The sequence below is a fragment of the Polyodon spathula genome, chromosome 3, assembly GCF_017654505.1.
Source record: "Polyodon spathula isolate WHYD16114869_AA chromosome 3, ASM1765450v1, whole genome shotgun sequence".
Taxonomy (NCBI): Eukaryota; Metazoa; Chordata; class Actinopteri; order Acipenseriformes; family Polyodontidae; genus Polyodon; species Polyodon spathula.
Window position 1 is genome coordinate 60148063 of NC_054536.1, and position 20591 is coordinate 60168653.

Sequence of the window (20591 nt, forward strand, 5' to 3'; positions counted from 1 at the left end):
AAAGATTACTGGTCTGCTGTTCGTAACAGAAGTCAGTAGACTTAGTATGAAATGGCCCCCTTAGACACACACTGCAATATTAAAAAATATGAAAATTAAAAAGCCATTAGTAAAGTCTGGTATGTACACATCAAAAATAAAGTGTAAAGCTTCCACAAGCATTTTTTTTAAATAGATGTAGTGTTTTGTTTTGTTTTTTGGGGGTATGGACTGGGCACATTAGGGGGGTCACCTTCTCAGCATTCTTTATAGTTAACTCAGTCAACTGAGGCTTTAAGAAGTGTGGGAAACTATATGTTTACTAAATAGTAACCTGGAAACTCACTTCCTCAAGGTTTTCAAAAACACTACTACATCAACACAGAAGCTACAACATTTTATTTGACTCCAAGCAATTTAGAGCAACACTATTATGTAAAACAACTAACCTCCTAGAAGGAATGTGGCTGTTATTGACTGATAATCTCCTTGGCACTGATGTTTGGATCTTACCCCAAAAAGAAAATAACTACTTAAATCTGAGTCCCTTTCAGTACTGAAAAGTTTGTTTAATTTAGTTTCATGCTAAAAACTGTAAACTGTAGACCATATGATTTTATTATCATTAAAATTACAATTTCCAGGTTTTTGTTTTTCAGCGTTCTGAAATGTCATATAAATATTTCAAACTGAAGTTTGACTGAGAAATGTTTAGTGTTTGGAGATGTTATACTAGTAGGACATTTTAGTAGTTAAGAACCATTAAAGCAGGGAACATTTTACAAATTTAGGGCAGGATTTTCAAAAGTTCATAAATGATAACTCCAGTGTTAATCAAGAAATCGGTATGTAGCATTGATCTGGGCATTTCAACGAGGTTATTGTGCCTACTTTGTTGTTAAGTAATTGTCCTAATGTGATTCCCGAGTTATGTTGATTTCCAAAATAATGTTACTTTCTTAACGAGCAGTTAAGAGCTTCTTTATTTCTTTTGTTTGCATGGGAATTTAAAAGCAAATCCATGTTGCCGTAATTTATCAGTTCATTTGCTCTTGGGGGGAAAAAAAAAGTTTTTTAATTAACGAAAGAGTATATAACTCACTTTTAACTAACTAGCGTTTGTGATGCCAATGATACAGACAGAGAGTGTACAGGACCAGGGTTCATTTCTTACAGACTACCTTGATAATTCATTATTTGTAGTTATGAAAATAGTTTAGCCTTTTCTATACTTGTGGTTAGGAATGAGATTTATTCACTTATTTTAACCATTTGTAATTTTACGGTTTGTTGTACTGCTAAAATGATATACCATTATTTGCACCCAGTGTAACGATAATACCAAGAAATTATCAATCCAACTGCAGCCTACTTGAATTCTGCATATGGACATTATATGACAGCTGACATCTGCTGTAGATTTGATTTGAATTATACAACTGAAATCTTTGTATAGAAAACGGCATATTAGATATTACAATAAAGTTTCCTTAGGTGATTGCGGATTTGAAATGCATCCTTGGCTTTTAACACCTGTGTCTAATCCACACAAGAACGAAGAACAGGCATCAAGAACACACAGCGATGCACTAGGAATATGATTGAGATCATTGACACGGATTTTGCCTGGACGTATTTAACGTTGTCAGACTCCCCCCACAATTTATGTACAATGTACACTTTCATCTCCAACATTTGTATGCATATAAAATGTTCTTATAATACTGTAAGTGTTCGTGGCTACTTTCTTCTATTATCTTTGGAGAACAAATAGTATTATAGTCATTGGGATATTAAGGCCATAGTGGGTTTACTGTTTGAATTAAACAGTCACTCGTGTTGGGAGCAATAGACTGCACACATGTGTCGCTAACCCCTCCAGCTCATTCTGAACATCTGTATAGGAAACACACCTATTCTATGTGCAGATGGTTTGCACAATTTAGCACTGCACTACTGACTAACTTAAATAAAAACAGACAGTATACATTTGGCTTATAGGCTACTCATGATTATACAAATTAGTTGTATAATGCAAAATTTGTTGCTAGCCCCTTGAAATTCGTATTAACAAGAATTGACGCTCCTCCTGTAAGTATCATAACTTGTCAATGCGGCACCATGATCTGTTTTGTGTTACTTGTCTAGGCTGCCAATTTAATAATAATAATAATAATAATAATAATAATAATAATAATAATAATAATAATTTATTTGCATTTTACATGGATGTGTACAATGCAGCAGCATAATTTATTATGTGTTACCATACCTGCAGCCTACAGGCTAAAGTGAAAAGAAAGTATGCTAGTAATTCATTTTATTTTACTGCTATACTGTATACTGTATAGGCATACTGTACAGATTTATATTTTTTCACAATGTAATGTGTAGCCTACTCAAAACACATTAGTGTTATTGCAGCACAATGATTTATAAATGTATGTGCTTGAGATTTTATTGTGTTTTTTTAAACCCTAATGTAAGAAAAACATATCCAGTTTTGGAGGGGTTACTGTATGATTATGAAAAGCTTTTTGATGGAAATACATTTTTTATTTGGGGGTGAAGGTGGGGGCCTCACTATAGAATCTGATGGGATTAAACTACCTTTCATTATATATATATATATATATATATATTATATATATATATATATATATATATACACACACACACACACACACACACACACACACACACACAGTGACTATAGAGAGGCTACACCCCCTTGAACTTTTTCACATTGTTGTGTCAGTGCCTCAGAGTTTCATGCATTTAAATTTTTTTCCAATTATCTACACACCATACTCCACACTGTTAGATCATAAATTGATAAGTGTCTACCCCCCTGAGTTAATACTTGGTGGAAGCACCTTTGGCAGCAATTACAGCTCTGGGTCTGTTGGGATAGGTCTCTACCAGCTGTGCACACCTAGATTTGGCAATATTTGACCATTCTTCTTTACAAAATGTTCAAGCTCTGTCAAGTTCCTTGGGGAGCGTTGATGGACGGCAATCTTCAAATCATTCCACACATTTTCGACTGGATTTAGGTCGGGGCTCTGACTGGGCCACTCAAGTGTAGCTTTGGCTGTGTGCTTTGGGTCTTTGTCATGCTGAAAGGTGAACTTCCGTCCCAGTTTCGGCTTTCTTGCAGAGGGCAGCAGGTTTTCCTCAAGGACTTCTCTGTACTTTGCTCCATTAATTTTCCCTTCTATCATGACAAGTGCCCCAGTCCCTGCCGATGAGAAACATCCACATAACATGATGCTGCCACCACCATGCTTCACAGTAGGGATTGTGTTCTTGGGTGATGCGTTGTGTTGGGCTTGCGCCAAACCTAATGCTTTGTAATTAGCCCAAAAAAGTTTCATTTTAGTTTCATCAGACCACAACATTTTTTGCCACATGGCTACAGAATCTCCTGATTGTTTTTTTTTTGTATTCTTCAAAACAGGGTTCAAGGTGAGCTTTCTTGAGTAATGGCTTCCTTCTTGCCACCCTACCATACAGGCCAGATTTATGAAGTGCTTGGGATATTGTTGTCACATGCACACTTTGACCAGTCTTGGCCATAAAAGCCTGTAGCTCTTGCAAAGTTGCCATTGGCCTCATGGTAGCCTCTCTGATCAATCTCCTTCTTGGTCGGTCATCCAGTTTGGAGTGACGGCCTGATCTAGGCAGGGTCTTGGTTGTACCATACACCTTCCACTTCTTAATAATTGTCTTGACCGTGCTACAAGGGATATTCAAGGCCTTTGATTTTTTTTTTATACCCATCCCCTGTTCTGTGCCTTTCAACAACTTTGCCCCGGAGTTCTTTTGAAAGCGCCTTGGTGCGCATGGTTGAGTCTTTGCTTTGAAATGCACTACCCAGCAGAGGGAACCTACAGGAACTGCGGAATTTATCCTGAAATCACGTGAATCACTACACTTTAACACAGGTGGAGGTCACTTAACTTGTATGATTTCACCGTTTTTTTGGGGGTTTTTTGTTCCTGGGTAGTAAGTGTTATTTCCTAATTGCTTATGCCTCAAAAGTATAGAGAATGGCTATTATTCCCCACAAACTTTGCTTTTGTGACCAGGACAGTGATATTTCAAAATATCACTATTTCCAATGGGAAAACGGGCAAATGTGTGTCTTTTCGTTCACATAAAGTCAGAAAAAAACAACATATGAATCCAAATTAACATGTATTTATACTAAAGTAATACAAAAATGACTACAAAAGATTTAGACGTGAGTAGTTTTTCGAGATTTACGATTATACTGTAGCAGCAAACCACAACTCAACTCCCACTATTCATTTGAACAATATCGCACGACTCTCGCAATAGAGATCTCGCTAAGAAGACGCAGCAAATATTGCAATTAGTATATTGCAGCTTTTTTTAATAAAATATTTTCTCTTAGTACATATGACAAAATGTATACTTTGCTAAGTGTTGCAACAAAAATGCAAATTGTAGCAGTTATGTTATGCTATGTTAAATCTGTTTTTGAGAGTTTAAATAAAGGTGTTGACTTCACATTATAAAAATGTTGATATTTTCTTGTATAATTCAGCTGGTCAAAAGGCGTGCTTTGCTTTACAATCCTAGCCACTCTTAGAAAAGAGTAGTTTGTCTGTTTTTCTATAAGTCTGTAAAATTGTAACTATCATTACAATCAGAAACTCAAGCCTGACCCACATTATATTTATATTTATTTATTTACGATCATAATAACCCAACTCTCACATATGTATTTAATCAGGAAATACATACAGGTTCAATAACACACACCACTTCTCTCACTAAACACTTTCACGAAAGGACAACATATAACACATGGCTTTGGAAAATGTAAATATAGTAATAATAATATCAAGCTGCAATTTCTTGACGGTAAAACATGGGAAATATGTTTGCTGTTATGGTCTTGTTCAGGACAAGAAAGAAGTATCAATGTGCTTGTAATTATGATTTAGAACAGTAGTGATCTTTATTTAAAGTTGACTCTTTTCCTGGTTAGGCTGAAGATGTTTACTTAGCTAGACTGTGAAAAATAAATTCTGAAGAGATAAAAAAGGCAAATATCACTTGTCAGGAGGATACAATAAAGGTAGCTAGTTCCCATATTTGTAGGTTGTGTTTATGAAAATCATTCAAGAATAGTACCACTCTGTCTCAATGGCTGTGACATTTTACAGGTGTGTGTCTGTGACAGAGATCGAATGACGCTTGGTGTTAGATCTCCTTCCTGACCTGTGAGGGCACTAGAAAGAAGGAGCAGAGTAACCTTAAGCAAATGGCAAGACAATTTATTCCGTAGGGTAGGTGGAAGTCGGCCATTTAGGAAGGGAGTGGAGCTACAGCACCCAAGCTCACTGACCCGGACGGTAGACGGCGTGGCATCCGAGGATTGGAGGAGCGGATGCGCTCGTTAACCGAGAGTTCATGGGCGAGGGTATAAATAGGGGGGCGTAGCTTCCGTGATCTGTTCCTTTGCAGATGGTTAGTAAACAAAAACCTAGAAGGAGCTCGTACAATTGTGAAATAGAAACCGTGAGTGTTCTGTGTATTCATCTGTCTTGTAACACTGTTTGTTTTGTGTCGTTGGTCTTTAAAGATTACTCGACGATCCGGAGCTGTAGCTGCAGGCCAGCATTAACCCGAACATCAACACTCACTTTTCACTTTGGAACTGTCTTTGCACCACGAGCACTTAATTCACACACTGTAGGAACTGCGTCTGTGTTTGTGTTTTGTGTGGGTGAGGAAAGATGGGACTTTTTTTGGTTGCAGGCCAAACCCGTGGGATTACAAACAGGAGTGATACACGCCGCTGTACCACTTGCATCATTATTATTGTTTGCAGGTTTTACCATAAGGTACATTATAATCATTAATAAACACTCTTGCACCTGTGATTAATGTGTGATTAATCTGCTCTGCACTGCACTCACCTGCACGTATTCACCACTTTGTCACAATATCTTATCAGAGACTGCTGGAAAATGCGTTGCAGATACATACTGCATGCCACAGAAGACTGCTTTTAATTTAACAATGTGCCATGAGGCTAATGACAACTTTATCATCATATTTTTCCATGAAAGTGATTGTAGCTAATTCCATCAATCTTACCTATTGTGTAGTGGGATTCATCCTATAGGTTGAAATGTCTTTTCGAAAGAAACGCATCTTAGTGATCAAGTAATTTTAATGTACACATGATACCTGGTGCTACATAAGGTTAAGTAAATCACAGTTTTTATTCATACTTTAAGATAGTTTTGCATATTTCTCCCCACCCCTTTAATGACTTACTTCCTGTCATTAATTACTGAGCTGCTTGAGTGACATGCTTTAAGCTTGTAACATGTTTTGACCAAGAAAACAGTGCTGAAGTGAAAAGGCCTGGGAAGTGCAACAGATTTCTTCGGAATAAAGAATATAAAGTGAGATCTTTCTTTAACTTAATTTAGTCAAACACGATATATAATTTTCAAAATCAAAAAACATGTTTGCTGTAGTTCTTTCAGAACTGCACATCTACAATCTATGTAGCTAATGGCAATACTTTATTATCTACAATCACTTTAGCACCCAAATAGAACCTTTGCAATTACATAAACACGTAAAATGCAAATAAAACATAGCACAATTAAAACAGCAGTTATTACCACAATAGTTCCATTGCCTGCAATCAGAATCGTCCATTAGTCCTGCCTTCGAACTGACAGAAAACAGAGTGCAAATTGTATATACTGCATGGAGATTCTCAGCCAAATCTCCCCTACCCCCGTTTGAAAGTGCATGCTTAAAAAGTAGCTGCAGGCCAAATTGATTAAAGGACAGAATACAAAAAATCTGCAAATGGACTGGCCAAAATTTTTGTCATCTGGGAATTAAATGTTGACTTCTATTAATCATGATTTCCAACTATAGTCCCAAAGTCTCAGAAAAAAAGTATGTACTTATTTATTTCACACAATTAAAATGATAATGAATGCTTGGATGATCTTGCGTCGATTAAGGACTGCTGCATTGACGATGTCCTCTCGTGGGAGGAGAGCATTGTTATTTTCAGAATCTAGTTGTTGTTATTCATGAGAATAAATAAATTCACAAATGTAAAATTTTGAAAAATAATTCTGCTTGATAATAAGTTATTCTGTGTATATGCATACTGTTTATGTACAGAAATCGTTAAGCTCATAACAATATAAACATTTCTACTCCACAGAAATTCAATCTAGATGGCAAGAAGATTAGAGGATATTTTTTTTCCTCCCCTTGAAGCTTGTGCTGGATTTGTGGTAATCTATCTACCATGACAATAATTAACGGCTCCAACCGTCAGTACAAAACAAGCATCCTGAGTGTGGCTCACTCTGCAGCTTCAGTACGGCGTGGGCCTCCCAGAGTGGGGCTCACACTGCGGCCTGTAAAATCTTCCAGCATGAGACTCTCTACAGGATTGGATGTCCTGTTCAAGAAATCATCATGTACGAATCATACCCCCTTTTCAAAGATACACACTGTGATCTAGCTTTCAAACCTAATGGCAAATTAGGTTCCCAAATCACCCACGGATCCTATAATTCAGACTGCCAATTGTTCCATACTCAGTCATACTTTGTCAGGTCTACTTTTGCTTTACTCAGTGCAATTATTGTCTCTTTTCACATACTGTACGTGTTACTTATCAGGTTACAATATCACTTGTTAGTCACAGTTCAATCATGCCTAGTCATTTCGACTACTCAAAATTTTACTATATAATCGATGGCTTTCACTTCCTTAATGCAATTCATGTCTCCCTATGATAGGCGTTACTAATCAAGTTGACAAATCAGCTTCGCTACTTGCAATTAATGTTTCCTTTAACTCACTACCTCAGACACAAATGTTGCTGCCGGACATTCAAAGACCTGCTCCAAACTCCTTCTTCCAAACCATCCATCACAAAGGAGTCCTGGAGTCTGTCAACACTCTGCGCTCCGGATGCATCTCCCCATTCAAGAATGTCCTTCTAGAAACTATGTCGTCTCTGCTACCGTGGGTTCCTCCGGCATGGCAAAATCACCATCAAAACCTGTTCCTTGATTCATCATTGGACCCCTGTATCGGAGATCTTAAACTTCAATCTCAGGGTCATGTATTCTGTATATCTAAAGCATGTAAAATATTGTACTAATTGTATTAATTGCCCTTTTCTGCTCCTTCTAGCTACCTATAGAGGTCATGCTGCAGTTTAAAGGGTTAAATCTTTTTTAAACAAAGTAAATCTGGGGAAATTAAGGGAAGGAGTAATTGTTCACAGTGCTCGCACTAATTCTGTTTGCTGTCCCCATTCTACCATGCTGAGATATCTGACCTCCAGACCCCGAACCACAGTTCTGGACCTGCTGTATCAAACTGCATAGAACCTGCCAGTCTCCAGATCCTGGTTTTCTGCAAGACTCCAAGATCTTCTCCAAAAAGGCAGCCTTTCTTCCTCGAACTATTCATGCCATTCTTTCAGAGTGAAGCTGCAACCACAGCTGCTCAGCTAAACTCCTGCGCATGTGTGGAAGGGTGCCCCATCCCTGTGTGTATTTTACGTTTATATCTGTATGTGAGTAGTGGTGCACGAAGTAGTGGGTGATTTAAAATGTATATTTGTATTTAGGCACAGGGATTGCTCAATCACTCCACGAGCAGATTATAAAGGTATGTTGGTATGTGAGCATGGTGATGTGTGTGTGTGTGTGTGTGTGTGTGTGTGTGTGTGGAATAATGGGTGACAGAGAGGAAGTTAGAATCCTCCCTTTAAAAACACATGAGAATGTGGCTTTTTTTTAGGCATGGAGGGGAGGTGGCTGAAGGTCTAGGAACCACAGAGACTTTTTCCTTTTAGGTTTTCTTTTCTTTATCCCTCCCCCTTCTCTGTAGCCCGTAGCTCCTCCCTTTTTGGATCCGAAGCCAACAGCAGCGGCTCCTCCTAATTTGGCTCTGGCTGACTTCTTGCTGTGTAGCAGTGGCCTGGTTTAAGGTCCTTACTATTTCTATTTCTTCCCATTCCAGTTTCATGCAAAATTAAACAAAACATTGTAACAGAACAAAACAAATAACCAAACACAAAAACCTAACTCTCATTGGAGTACTAACTAAACTTTTCCCCAGTCCTTAAACTATAAGCTGGATGGCTAAGCTGTTTACCAGTTCAACAAAACTACTTGTTATAAAAACAAGTTAAACACAGCACACAGATTACCTTTAAAGTTGTCCCACACAACTTTAAACAAAGTTTACACCCAGGCTTGACACAGACAGCTCACAAATACTTCTGACCAGCTCTTATACCTGCCTGCTTAAGTACTGGCAGGTGTTCTTATTCCATTAGAGCCAGGTGTTCCCATTCTGGTTCCAATTACAAACCCCAAGGCATTCTGGGTGATGTAGTTCTCCATCACACCCCAATGGACTACATTTTGTCCTCTCTCCTCCCCCTAATCTATTACAATATGTATTTACATATATTTTTGTTTTTCACACTTGTTATTTGTTCACCAGGATATGCTTATGATTTATTTTCTTATCTGTGTTTTTAAAAGGATAAAGAAATGTCTACTGCTAATAATTATTTAACTAAAAATTTCTGTCACTATCTGTGTAGATTTAGCAGCTAGGATTTACATCAGTGTCACAATATCAAAGCCATCAACAGTTGTAAAGGATCTTAACATCTAACTATGGACTTCAAGAAATATTTGCTTTTAAATGGGTCACTTCTCTCCATGGTATGTTGAAAAGGTGACTTTGCCTTGACCTTGGAATGAAGATGTTACTTAACAGTTTGTAAGGCTGTGTAATGCTGGTAACCACTATAATGTAAACATCATTAGTTCTGAAGCATGTATCGGCTCAGTAATCACCTAGGTTTCTTATATGAACTTTATTGTATAGTATTTGAGAGGAAATATACATTATACAAAGGCTTTCTTTTTAAAAACAAAAAAGCAAACACAAAAGTTTTTGTACACCATGGTAAGTAAAAGGATCAGTTTAAGTACAAACTTCCTTGTAGTTATGGTACAGTAGTTATGGTCTACATAAATAATGCCAGACTGCTTATCATTTGCTTTGGATTTCCTTAGCCCTGGACAGTACATCTCAACACACAACTGGGCTAGCATGTTTAGTTAAAAGAAAGATTGGGAAAGACTGCCCAAAAAAACATTTTTATCCTGAAACTGTTTTTCCCAAACACCAGGACTATACTAATTCCCATTAAATGGTGAATCAGTTCTCACAAAAGACCACAACACTGTGCCATACAAAAGACTTTACTGCACCAGAACAAGCTCTTAAGAAACAGCAGCAGTCTGTGCTACTCCAAAAAAAGCAGAACAGTTGTAATAACTTGGCTTTCAAACAGCCATCACAATTCAAACAATGTCTTACCAGACACCGTCAATGATTATTCTCAAAGATATCCAGGCTTAGGGCCACAGTCCAATCAGGGCATCTTATAAAACCATGAGGTTGAACAAAGTCTGTCCACAAGGCTTGATTCCAGTGGACAGCAGGGTTTAATGCAGCCCTTTCCCCCAAAATACTTGGATTCAGTACTCACCTACAGCATAGTATTAAACAAGAATACTGTATTACTATCAGCCGAAAAACAGATGTCAGGCCTTTTCATTAAAAAAATTACAAAGGAGGTACGCACACCAATAAAGTAGCAAGGTTCTGGTTTACAAGGCAGTGCTAAAACTAAATTTAAAAAAAATTAAATAAACTGCACGCTCAAAAAGCAATCCCTTTAAAATAAAATCATTTTGTTTTTATCACCACAGCATGTTTTTGTGTGTGCTTTCTCTCCATGAGTTAGTAATAATTATATTAAAACACATGGTTGCAGTTTTATTAAAGCTTATTTAAATAATCATGGTTGCTTGGCAATACAAGGAACAGACTTACTGGTAACAACAAATAAATACCATTTCAAAGCCAGGTATTAAGGCTGACATCAATAGTTTTCTCAATATTTATATAATTTAACAAAGGCAATGCAAGCTTTGCTCTTATATTTCATAATTATCCAAAAAGCATTTATTTTTCTGTTTAGACATGGAAGTTTACATTTTTTTTTTCTGTTGTAAACATAGCCACTGCTGATAAAGCTTGTTTATTTTTCGTGCTTTAGACTACCAAACAGTACTAGGGTTTTTTAAGAAGGCAGACTTTGCATGGTTGGCTACTAGGTCTTTTTTACAACTCCTTTGATGAGTTATTCAAAGATATTTGATGCTTTGTTGGTTTCAATTTTTTTTCAATGTAATTCTTGTGTAACTGTTATGTGTAACTGGCTTGATTTCTATGGTTACAAAGATTTAAATCCATACTCTCTACAGTTGTACTTTACTCAGTGAACCTAAATTAAGTAATTTAGCAAGACAACTATGGGAGGGGAAAACCTAATGTCAAAATTCAAGTTGTATATTGTTTGAGAAAAGTTTTTAACATCATAAATACTGCATTTACAAATACTTGAGGTCATGATTGTTCACCATAGATATTTTAAATATTTTAAATAATTATTTTTCTTAAGAAAATGTATTGTAAACTATAAAACTAGGGGTATTTTATATTTTAGTTGAAATTCCCTTAGGTTAAATACATTTATAAATCCATTAATGTATTCTAAATAAAATAAACTGCTTTGAAAATAATTTTGTAGGATTATGCTTTAGGTGATTTTAAAACATGAACTGGTACTCATTTTAGAAAGTCCACTGTTTTGAGTGAACCCATTACATAGTTTCTTTGATGTTTTGAAAACAATACCCATTCATTTAAAATCTGGTAAGTCATTCTACCAATGTATAGTGTTTTCTGGATAACAAGAAGGGAACTGCATACAGTATTTGTCTTGCATTTTTTCTCCCAGTGACAAAATCAATGCCCAATGCTGGAAGAAAAATGCATTAAAAAACAACACATTTCATTAAATTCTACATATTTTTACCTGCACAACCAAGTTTATATATGAATCGTTGCACTAAATCTTTCATGGCGTCAGTTCACTCTGGTTTTGGTTTGTTGAGCCCCTATCATTTTGTTGGACTTGCCGCATTGCTCGCAGAGTGAGAAACACATAACATTGCTGTGCATTTAGCTTATTCTAACACTAGGACCTGCAGTAAAAACAGAAGAGCTGCGTAGGAAAAGATGTCCAAAAGTAACACTCATCACAATAAAGTCTGAAGTGGGTAAACATCTACATTTTACCACATTAGATGACCATTTAAATACTGTATTCTATGAAATGTTAGACCAGGATCAACACCAATGAGATAAATATAACAGTGTAATACAGTTCAGGGCAAAAATATATAGTAATGTTCTAAAATATAATTTAGGACAATCCAACTGAGGGATATTCTTAAACCTTTTTTTTTTTTTTTTTTTTTATCACCAATACAACTGCTCCTGCGTTTAAAGAAATGCATAACCAGAAGAACAACAAGGTTTATATGTGCATCAAATAAAATGTCCCTTTTCACTATTTTAAGTACATAAAGAGTTCTGATTATTATGCTCCAGGATCGCTTGACTCTTAACAAACATGTTTTATGTTTATTATGTCTTTGGCTTCCAAGTCTTGCAAAATATTATAACTCCAAGTGACCCTGTCTTCATATGGAGAGGAGCTACTAAACTATTCCAAGCTGTGTGGGAGTGAAAAGTGTTTATCTGTAATCGGATATTCGTCATGCAGATTCTAATATTATTCTCTCCATTTTTACAGTAACGTTTATTTTATTGTAGCTTATTTATTGGCTTTTCCTCACTGAACTCTTTTCTATTTGTGTTAAAGCTGTTTTTTTTTTTGTTTCTATCATTTTTTTTTTTTCAAAATGTGATGTTATGATTTGGGTTGAGCAAAGTGTAGGAAGCATTTCTCGAATACTGTCATGGATAACCTTGACAACATCTGCACAATGTCCCTTCGGGGTTAAAGGGAAAGATTGATGTCCTCAAAATAGGGAAACTATGGATATGCAAATGAATAAATGGATTGATTGTGTTTTGTTCTTTATAATACAATATGGAAGGTTAACTATGACTCGCATGAAGTTAGGTGTATAGGGAGAGGGCAAACTACTATACATGCATATAATATGCATTGTAGTATATACTGTTCAACAATGTATAAACTAGGTAATAAATAAACATGTACCCATTCTGTTTAGCTGAATATTGTAAGTGACCACTCTGGCTGTTTATCTGGGAAGTTTTAAGTGCCTATATTTCAAAAGTGCTGGAACATGATGTGGCAGATGGCAAACAGTGGTATGGTCGTTTAAAGCAGTAAAACAGAAAGCAGGAATTCTGTTTTCTAGTCAAAAATTTAGTGGATTTCAGGGGTCATGGTTTATACAGGGAAGTGTTCTTGTTTTAAAACCCGGTAAAACAAGCAGTTATAACCCCTTCATTGAACTTCACAAACAACGTCTATTCAAAACACCCACATGGAAACGTGGACAAGAACACTTTCCACCATAGCTGCATGACATGGTTAATCTTGTTTCTGTACTGTTATCTCCTAGAAATGTGTGGCTTAAGGAAAATGGTCTAGGATTTCTGATAGCTTCCAGAGATGGATGTCTTATCTTTTTTGTTTACCTGAATCGAACATATTTTAACAGAAAATAATTATCTACATTTATGTTACATGAAGATAAAAAAAGACACCACAATATATCACTGGCCATTCTTTATTTAGTGGACACATTTAAGTACAAACATGTATTCTAAAACTAAAAGTGATCCATCCATCCATCATCCTTTACAGAGTCGCAGTGAGCCAGAGCCTAACCCGGCAGACACAGGACTACACCCTAGATGGGAGTCCATTGCAGGACACCACACACACACAAACACACACACACAGAGGGTAATTTAGAATGACCAGTCAACCTGAAGAGCATGTCTTTGGACTGTGGGAGGAAACCCATGTGAACATGGGGAGAACACCATGCCACCATGCCGCCCCACTTAAAGTCATACACCTGATAAATGAAATAATACATCTAAAAAGACATTAAAAAAGCGGTACCGGTGTAATTACAAATAAATTAATCTTATACGGAGTGCATATCTGGAGTCACTAAATGCACCCACAAAGGATATTTAATTGAATAATGACAGAATATTTATTTTGTGGGGAAATTGGTCCCAGGAGTGAGGTTAATTAATGTAAAGTTAACTTTCCAGTCATATTGTTTTGGCACACATGGTATTTTTTAAAGCAACCAGGTACAGTGTGCTCATTTCTATCAAATATCATATAGACTTTAATAGACAACATGTGACAGATTTGACACACACAAACATGATTTCTTATCAATATTGTCTGTGCTATAAAATGTATGTGTTATACTGTTAAAATACAAACAGTTTTTTTTTTTTTTTAATTATTTATTTTTCTTCCCAACCATAAAGGGAACATGTTTGTAGAACTGTGGAATGTAATTTCACAATCTAATTGTGGTTGGGCAGGGAACTTACTTTTGAGCTAGATTAAAATCTTAAACATCAAGCATATTATGCGCCCTGATTACCAGAACATTTGTCAGTCAAATGGCTAGTATCTCATTGGTCATTCGATAAAGAACTCGTCCAATGATCATCTTGGAAGGGCTTTACATCTTCCGTCAATCCATTTGTCCCTGCTGTACGTCAGAGTTCAACTTTTCCTCCACAACAGCCACCTGTTTTTCGACTTCGTCTAAGGGGAGGGCAGCTATCCTGCCCCCGGCCCATGGCTTCCCTACAGTCAGCCTCTCCACTATCAGCAAACTAAATTCTGGGCAGGGGTACCTCAAAGGGCAAGGCCAAAGGCCAAAGATGAAATGAAAAAAATGTATGAGTTTTCCTGACTGAAATAAACTTTTAGGGCTATTTTGAAGCAAATGCAAGAGAAAGAAACATTTTCAAAAAGGAATAACACAATTGACAGTATAGAACTAGCAAGTTGCAATGCTCCAGTTAAACTAATGTTCTGAGTACAGTTTTATAATTATGAAATGTTTTTAGTCTCTCTGAAATGTACATTTGCCTTCAAAATAAGACCCTTACTGTTTGTGAATTTAAAGTTCAGACAGTATTAAATGTGAGATGGATATGCTTATATATTGTTGGCTATTCAGTTGAGATGATGTACAGTACTCAAATGCACATCAGAAGCATTGGTCTAATTTGTAACTTAATGCTATGTTGATTTTCTTATTGGAAGTCCTTACTCCCATTTGTTCCTTGAACAGGCAATTTAAGAACCCTTTTATATTTTAAGGTAATGGATGAAGCATACATAAACCCTTAGCTCTGTACAAGACATTTACTTTTTAACAAAGGAAGACAGGAAGGAAGATCTTTCTAGTCTATTGAGCATCCACTAGTACTGCATAGTCAATTTGTTAGTGTTGGCCCATATCAACAGTGAAAGCCAACTTTTATACAAAGGAAGTTGCCCTTGACATGGCTATCTCCTTCTCTCTATGCTCAGACATGCTGTGTGGCCCTTTGAAAGTACCTTCTTTCATACACAGAATAATGTCATATGTCTCCTTGCATTTCAATGCAAAATGCATGTAAAACTAAAATAAAGGGTTACACATACTTCTATATGTCACAATGCATCATGCATCATTTTGGATGTATTTAGATCATATTTGGTCAAACACAAAACAAAAAACAGAAAAGGGATTTCAGATGCAAGTTACTTGTATCTAGTCATGTGATTTAAACAGCAGCAGGAAAATACCACAGTTTTCAGTAGAACACATATATATATTTTTTGTTTTTAAGTCTGCAAAGCCTTTCTTTGGTTTCTGCTGAATATATACAGGTGCAGCTTTCAGTTAGATTGTGTTACCTGTTTTGTGGTGTCAAGCCCAATAAAATAATTGTACTGTCATGATAAATATATATAAAAGCATGTATCACAAGAATAATTAACATGAAGTTAGCATAAACGGCCCACCTTGAACATTTATTACATGAATCGATATGCAGAGTAGCTACATACCTATTTGCACTAAGCCTTCTGCCTCAGTTTATTAAAACTAGTCTTTATATTAGAATTACATTCCAGACAATATTTATCAATGAAACCCACCTCCTGTAAAAAAAGCAGTTTAAATGATTCAGCTGATGTGTAGTTATGTATAAAAGGGATGGCATACAGTATATTAATCTTGAACCTTAGTTGCCTAGCTAAATATTTCCAGATTAGTGGCAAGCACATCAAATTGCCCTTTTCTCATGCCTGGTGACAAAGTAACCTTTCAGCAAACAGAAGCCACCTTTGACTGTACAGGAATGTTATCAGGGCTTCTTCTTTGCAGTGGTTAGCCTTCCACCTACTGATGAGTAGGGTTAATACCTTAGAGCAGCTGCTTGCTGAATTTATTTTTGGCAAGACTATGTTTAATGATGAGGCATTACCTCCTTCAGTAGATATAAATTCAATAAAAAAAGATAATTTAATAATAATTTTAGGCAGGCCTATATCAATCACATGCAGAAGTATATAATTCAAGGTCAGGAGATTCAGATTCTAGGATTGGGGCTTAAATTGGCTACACACATGAATCACCCAATATACTGTAGATGTTCCTAGTAACCTTAGATACAAGTGAATAGAAATAATAACCTTAGATACAGGGGAACAAACAAAAGATTATGGAATAATAAATGCCATAAGGGAAGAATTCCCACCCCCAGTCCTCTGAGACAACTACTGGAGCAGTCCAGTTTTTTTTTTTTTTTTTTAATTTGTCAAGCAGGACATAAATAGTCATTTTAAATCAAAACAGCTTTCAAGTCCCCTGCCAATGATACTCCAATCACTGGTCAGTTTTCTGGGTGATTCACTAGGATAACTGGGGAAACACATTTATAAGGAAAGTTTTTTTTTTCTTGTTTTATATAAAGATGTATTGTCCTGAAAGTGCATATTTTCTTTGTATTTATCACATATACAAATACAAATGAACTACTTGCTTCTAAAGGGCATGGACATTTTTCCGGTCATGGCTTTGACCAAATGTAATGAAGCAATCCTTATTCACTCGAACCTCTGACATATATGGGGTCATTGTTTACATAAGTTCTCACCATGCCTACATTTTATTATGGACCTTGTAAAAATAACAATCAGGCAATGATAATACAAGTTCTGCACATTGTACCAGAAACCATGCTTTTTTTGTACTTGTAACATGTCCATTCTACAACTCCAAAAATACAACCTTTGTGGTACTTGTGCTTTAGAGACCCAATTAACCCTAATTTTTAATTTAGATTCTCCAAGATTAGTGTTGTGTTTCTCAGGATCTGCAAAACTACTGTATTAGGTCATAGCCAATATTACAGTATGACACACCCAAACAAAACACTGTATACTGTGTTTATATACTGTGCCAGGTGTACCAAATGATGAGTAGCTCAAATAAACAACCAGAAGGCACAAACCTTCCTCAATGGAAAATTCCAAACCAGAGCTGCTGTGTTCGTCAATCCACCAGCTGTATTTGACGAACTACCTACTGGCATTGTCAAATCTAAAAAATGATTCTTCACTAAAAATGTACTTACCTGACATATTTCTGTCATTATCAATGAGATAGAAACAAGATAGAAAGGTGAGTTTTACAATGCAGTTTTACCAAGGCCGAAACCCCACAAGTGTAACTTAACAAGAAGCTTTTTTTTATTGGACCATTAAAAATAGCATTTTATTTACTACTGGATTAACAACCTACTTTTAAGTGCCTGGGGACATCCACGGGGGACAACAATTATTGTGGATTTGTAACAAACAGGGCATCATTTAAGACACATTTCTTAGCAGATTGAACCATACCAATTTTTATTGTGAGCTATAATTTTAAATGACCTGTACAGAAGGTCAGTGATGTGTCTACTTAAGCTCAGGTCTGTCCAATTAAGCAATCATACACTGACCTTCATACAATTATGCGCAACACATCAATAATTGTATTCTTTAATATACAGTTAAAGTGTTTCCCATAAAACATTAACTGAGGGATATCTGAGGTATAGTGTTTAGGTCAAATTATATGCTAAACAAATTCATATGTCGTTATACAAAAGATTTCGATGTGTATTTATTTCCTTGGCTGATAAACCACCACTTGCACCACATCTCTCTTTTTATCGTATAGATTGTTTCTTTAAGAGTGTAGGCATTAAGACAAACTTCAGATACTATCCCACCGATTTTAAATTAATGTGATGCAACTACATCGTTTTAACTTCCAGTACTTAGATGTCTTATATCAGGGGTAAGTAGGAACATATAATAAGGGTAGCATCAATTCCCATATATCTGCATATGAACTAACATATAACAGAAAAATCAGTTGATATGCATACTAATACCATATTCATGTTAAAACTAAAACAAAATCTTACTTAATTATTTACTATCGATTGCTCAAAGAAATGTGTGCTATAACCAAAAATTATAATACTTTTAAAAGGATTTATATTGCTGGGAGACAACCTAAGTGAAAGATATTTTTCTTTTCCTGGCTGAACCTTATATTTAAATCACTTTGTGAAAGATACATCACATTCTTTTTCAGCATCACTTAGCTACAGTTGATGATAATCAAACAGATTATGTAAATATCTGGTTTTGTTTTGCAGATACTGCAGTTATAAATTAAACTATGAAACCAATTGTTGGGCATCATTCTTTAAACATCCGTGGAATATATGGTTCATTAGCGTGATTTGTGAATGGAAATAGACATGCATAACTGAAAAAATATCCTCTAGTATTCAGTTTTGGCAAGAGTGGTTTATAAACCCTGTGACTAGCTGGAAATTAAGACCTATAAATGTTTTAACTTTGAGGCTTGTCCTTGCTTTGTCAAAATAAATTGGTTCTCATGAATCCTTTGCCATGGAAGAAAAGTTCTACAAACAGTTTCTTTTAACCTAGATCTTACTTTACTATATTTAGTCTTCCTGGTCATGCTTAGAAGGTCGTTGTCATTATATCTTAGATACCTTTTTTGAAGTAATTTAAAGTACTGGTATATCATAGTTAATATAAGTCAGTCATATCAAGTGTAGCTTTCAAAATGTTTCTGTCAGGATCTTCTCTGTTTTGTCAAAGTTAAAGGATATATTTATAATATGTGTGACACATTCATGAAACATGCATAATTTATACAAGCTAGATGAAATCTATTACTATTAAGCTTGAAATTATCTTACTTTAATGTTGGTAAACGTTAAATGTTAGGTGTGGGGTGGGGGGGGGTTTAGGGGTGGTGTGTGTGTGTGTGTGTGTGTGTGTGTGTGTGTGTGTGTGTGTGTGTGTGGGGGGGGGGGGCAGTTGTGTGTTACATTATTTGCTCCTGGTTTGTTAACTTTATTGAGTGCATTTTTCCATATGCAAAGGAATTAAATTGCTTTGAGAATCTAGCCCAATATGTATCAACTATAGTTACAAAACAGTACACACACACAGGTCTACAACACTTTTTTTTTCTGGAATTGAAAAACCTACCACATATGCTGTTCATAAATATGAATATCGTGCATATTTAAACAATTATATCTCAAAATACTCTCCTTACCTTTTGAAGCCACTGCGTGTAATTCTCCATGATATGTTCCAGGTGTTGTATTTTCTGTGTAGAAAACTCCTGGTCCACCAGTGGAGCATCCCTCTGAAGGGCGTTGGTGTTGTATTGGTCTGTTGTTCCCTCTTTACAGTTGCCTTCATTTTCAGGCAAGATAAACATATAAGAACATTGTCCATGCTGGATGCGGCTATATCGCCTGCCATTACTATCTGTACCACGTCGCTGAGCACTGACACCTGCCATCAGAGCCCCCAGGAAGACAGATAAAAGTAAATGGATGGTTAGCATATTCCAGAACATTTTTTTGAAAGATAAGTATTTTTTTTTTATGAATGAAGACTTTCTTTTTTTTCTCCCTTTAATTTCAGCTGACCAACACCAAGAACAAAAATAAAATAAAAACTTAAGCTTTTAGTGTCTTTTCATCCTTAATGCACTGAATAAAAAGCCAACTACCAAACATTGAGATTTAAAAGTAGACAGAAAATGGTATCAATAGGCTTGATATGCAATCTTCTAATTCCTTGCAAAGCATAAAGTATTTCCCAGACAGCTGTGTGAATCAGAGCTCCTCTCAAATCCCCTCTGTACTGCAGTTCTCTGTGTGTCCTCAATAAGTTTTATTAGGGCTCTGTGCTTAAACCAAGCTTGTGGCAGACTGCCTTCCCCACACGATGACTTGAGTGGAATGTGTGTAGTGTGCCCCTATGCTAAGGATGTCTGATAAACCGGTGCTGGGGGGATCGTCTTACAAGCTGAGTGGTTGCATGACCTCAAGCATGTATGGTAGTCAGCCCCCTGTGCCATTTTGCTGTTAAGAGTCTGAGTTTGAACCACCAATACCTAGCATCTATATCAATATGTTTATCTGATCAAATCCCTGTTTTACGTCTAGCATTCAATGTTATAAAAAGGAAATAATGCATGAAGAAATGTATCTAC

At 36.1% G+C, this 20591-nt stretch overlaps 1 protein-coding gene across 1 annotated transcript in view; it reads right to left on the reverse strand.

Moving 5' to 3' along the window:
• Positions 1-20326, reverse strand: part of LOC121313267 (angiopoietin-1-like) — a 118210-nt gene extending 97884 nt beyond the window's left edge. Inside the window, exon 1 of the mRNA XM_041245629.1 lies at positions 19641-20326. Within this exon, the coding sequence (XP_041101563.1) occupies positions 19641-19949 (309 nt within the window). The 5' untranslated portion in view covers positions 19950-20326. The remainder of the gene's footprint in view (positions 1-19640) is intronic.
• Between the last annotated feature and the right edge of the window lie 265 nt (positions 20327-20591).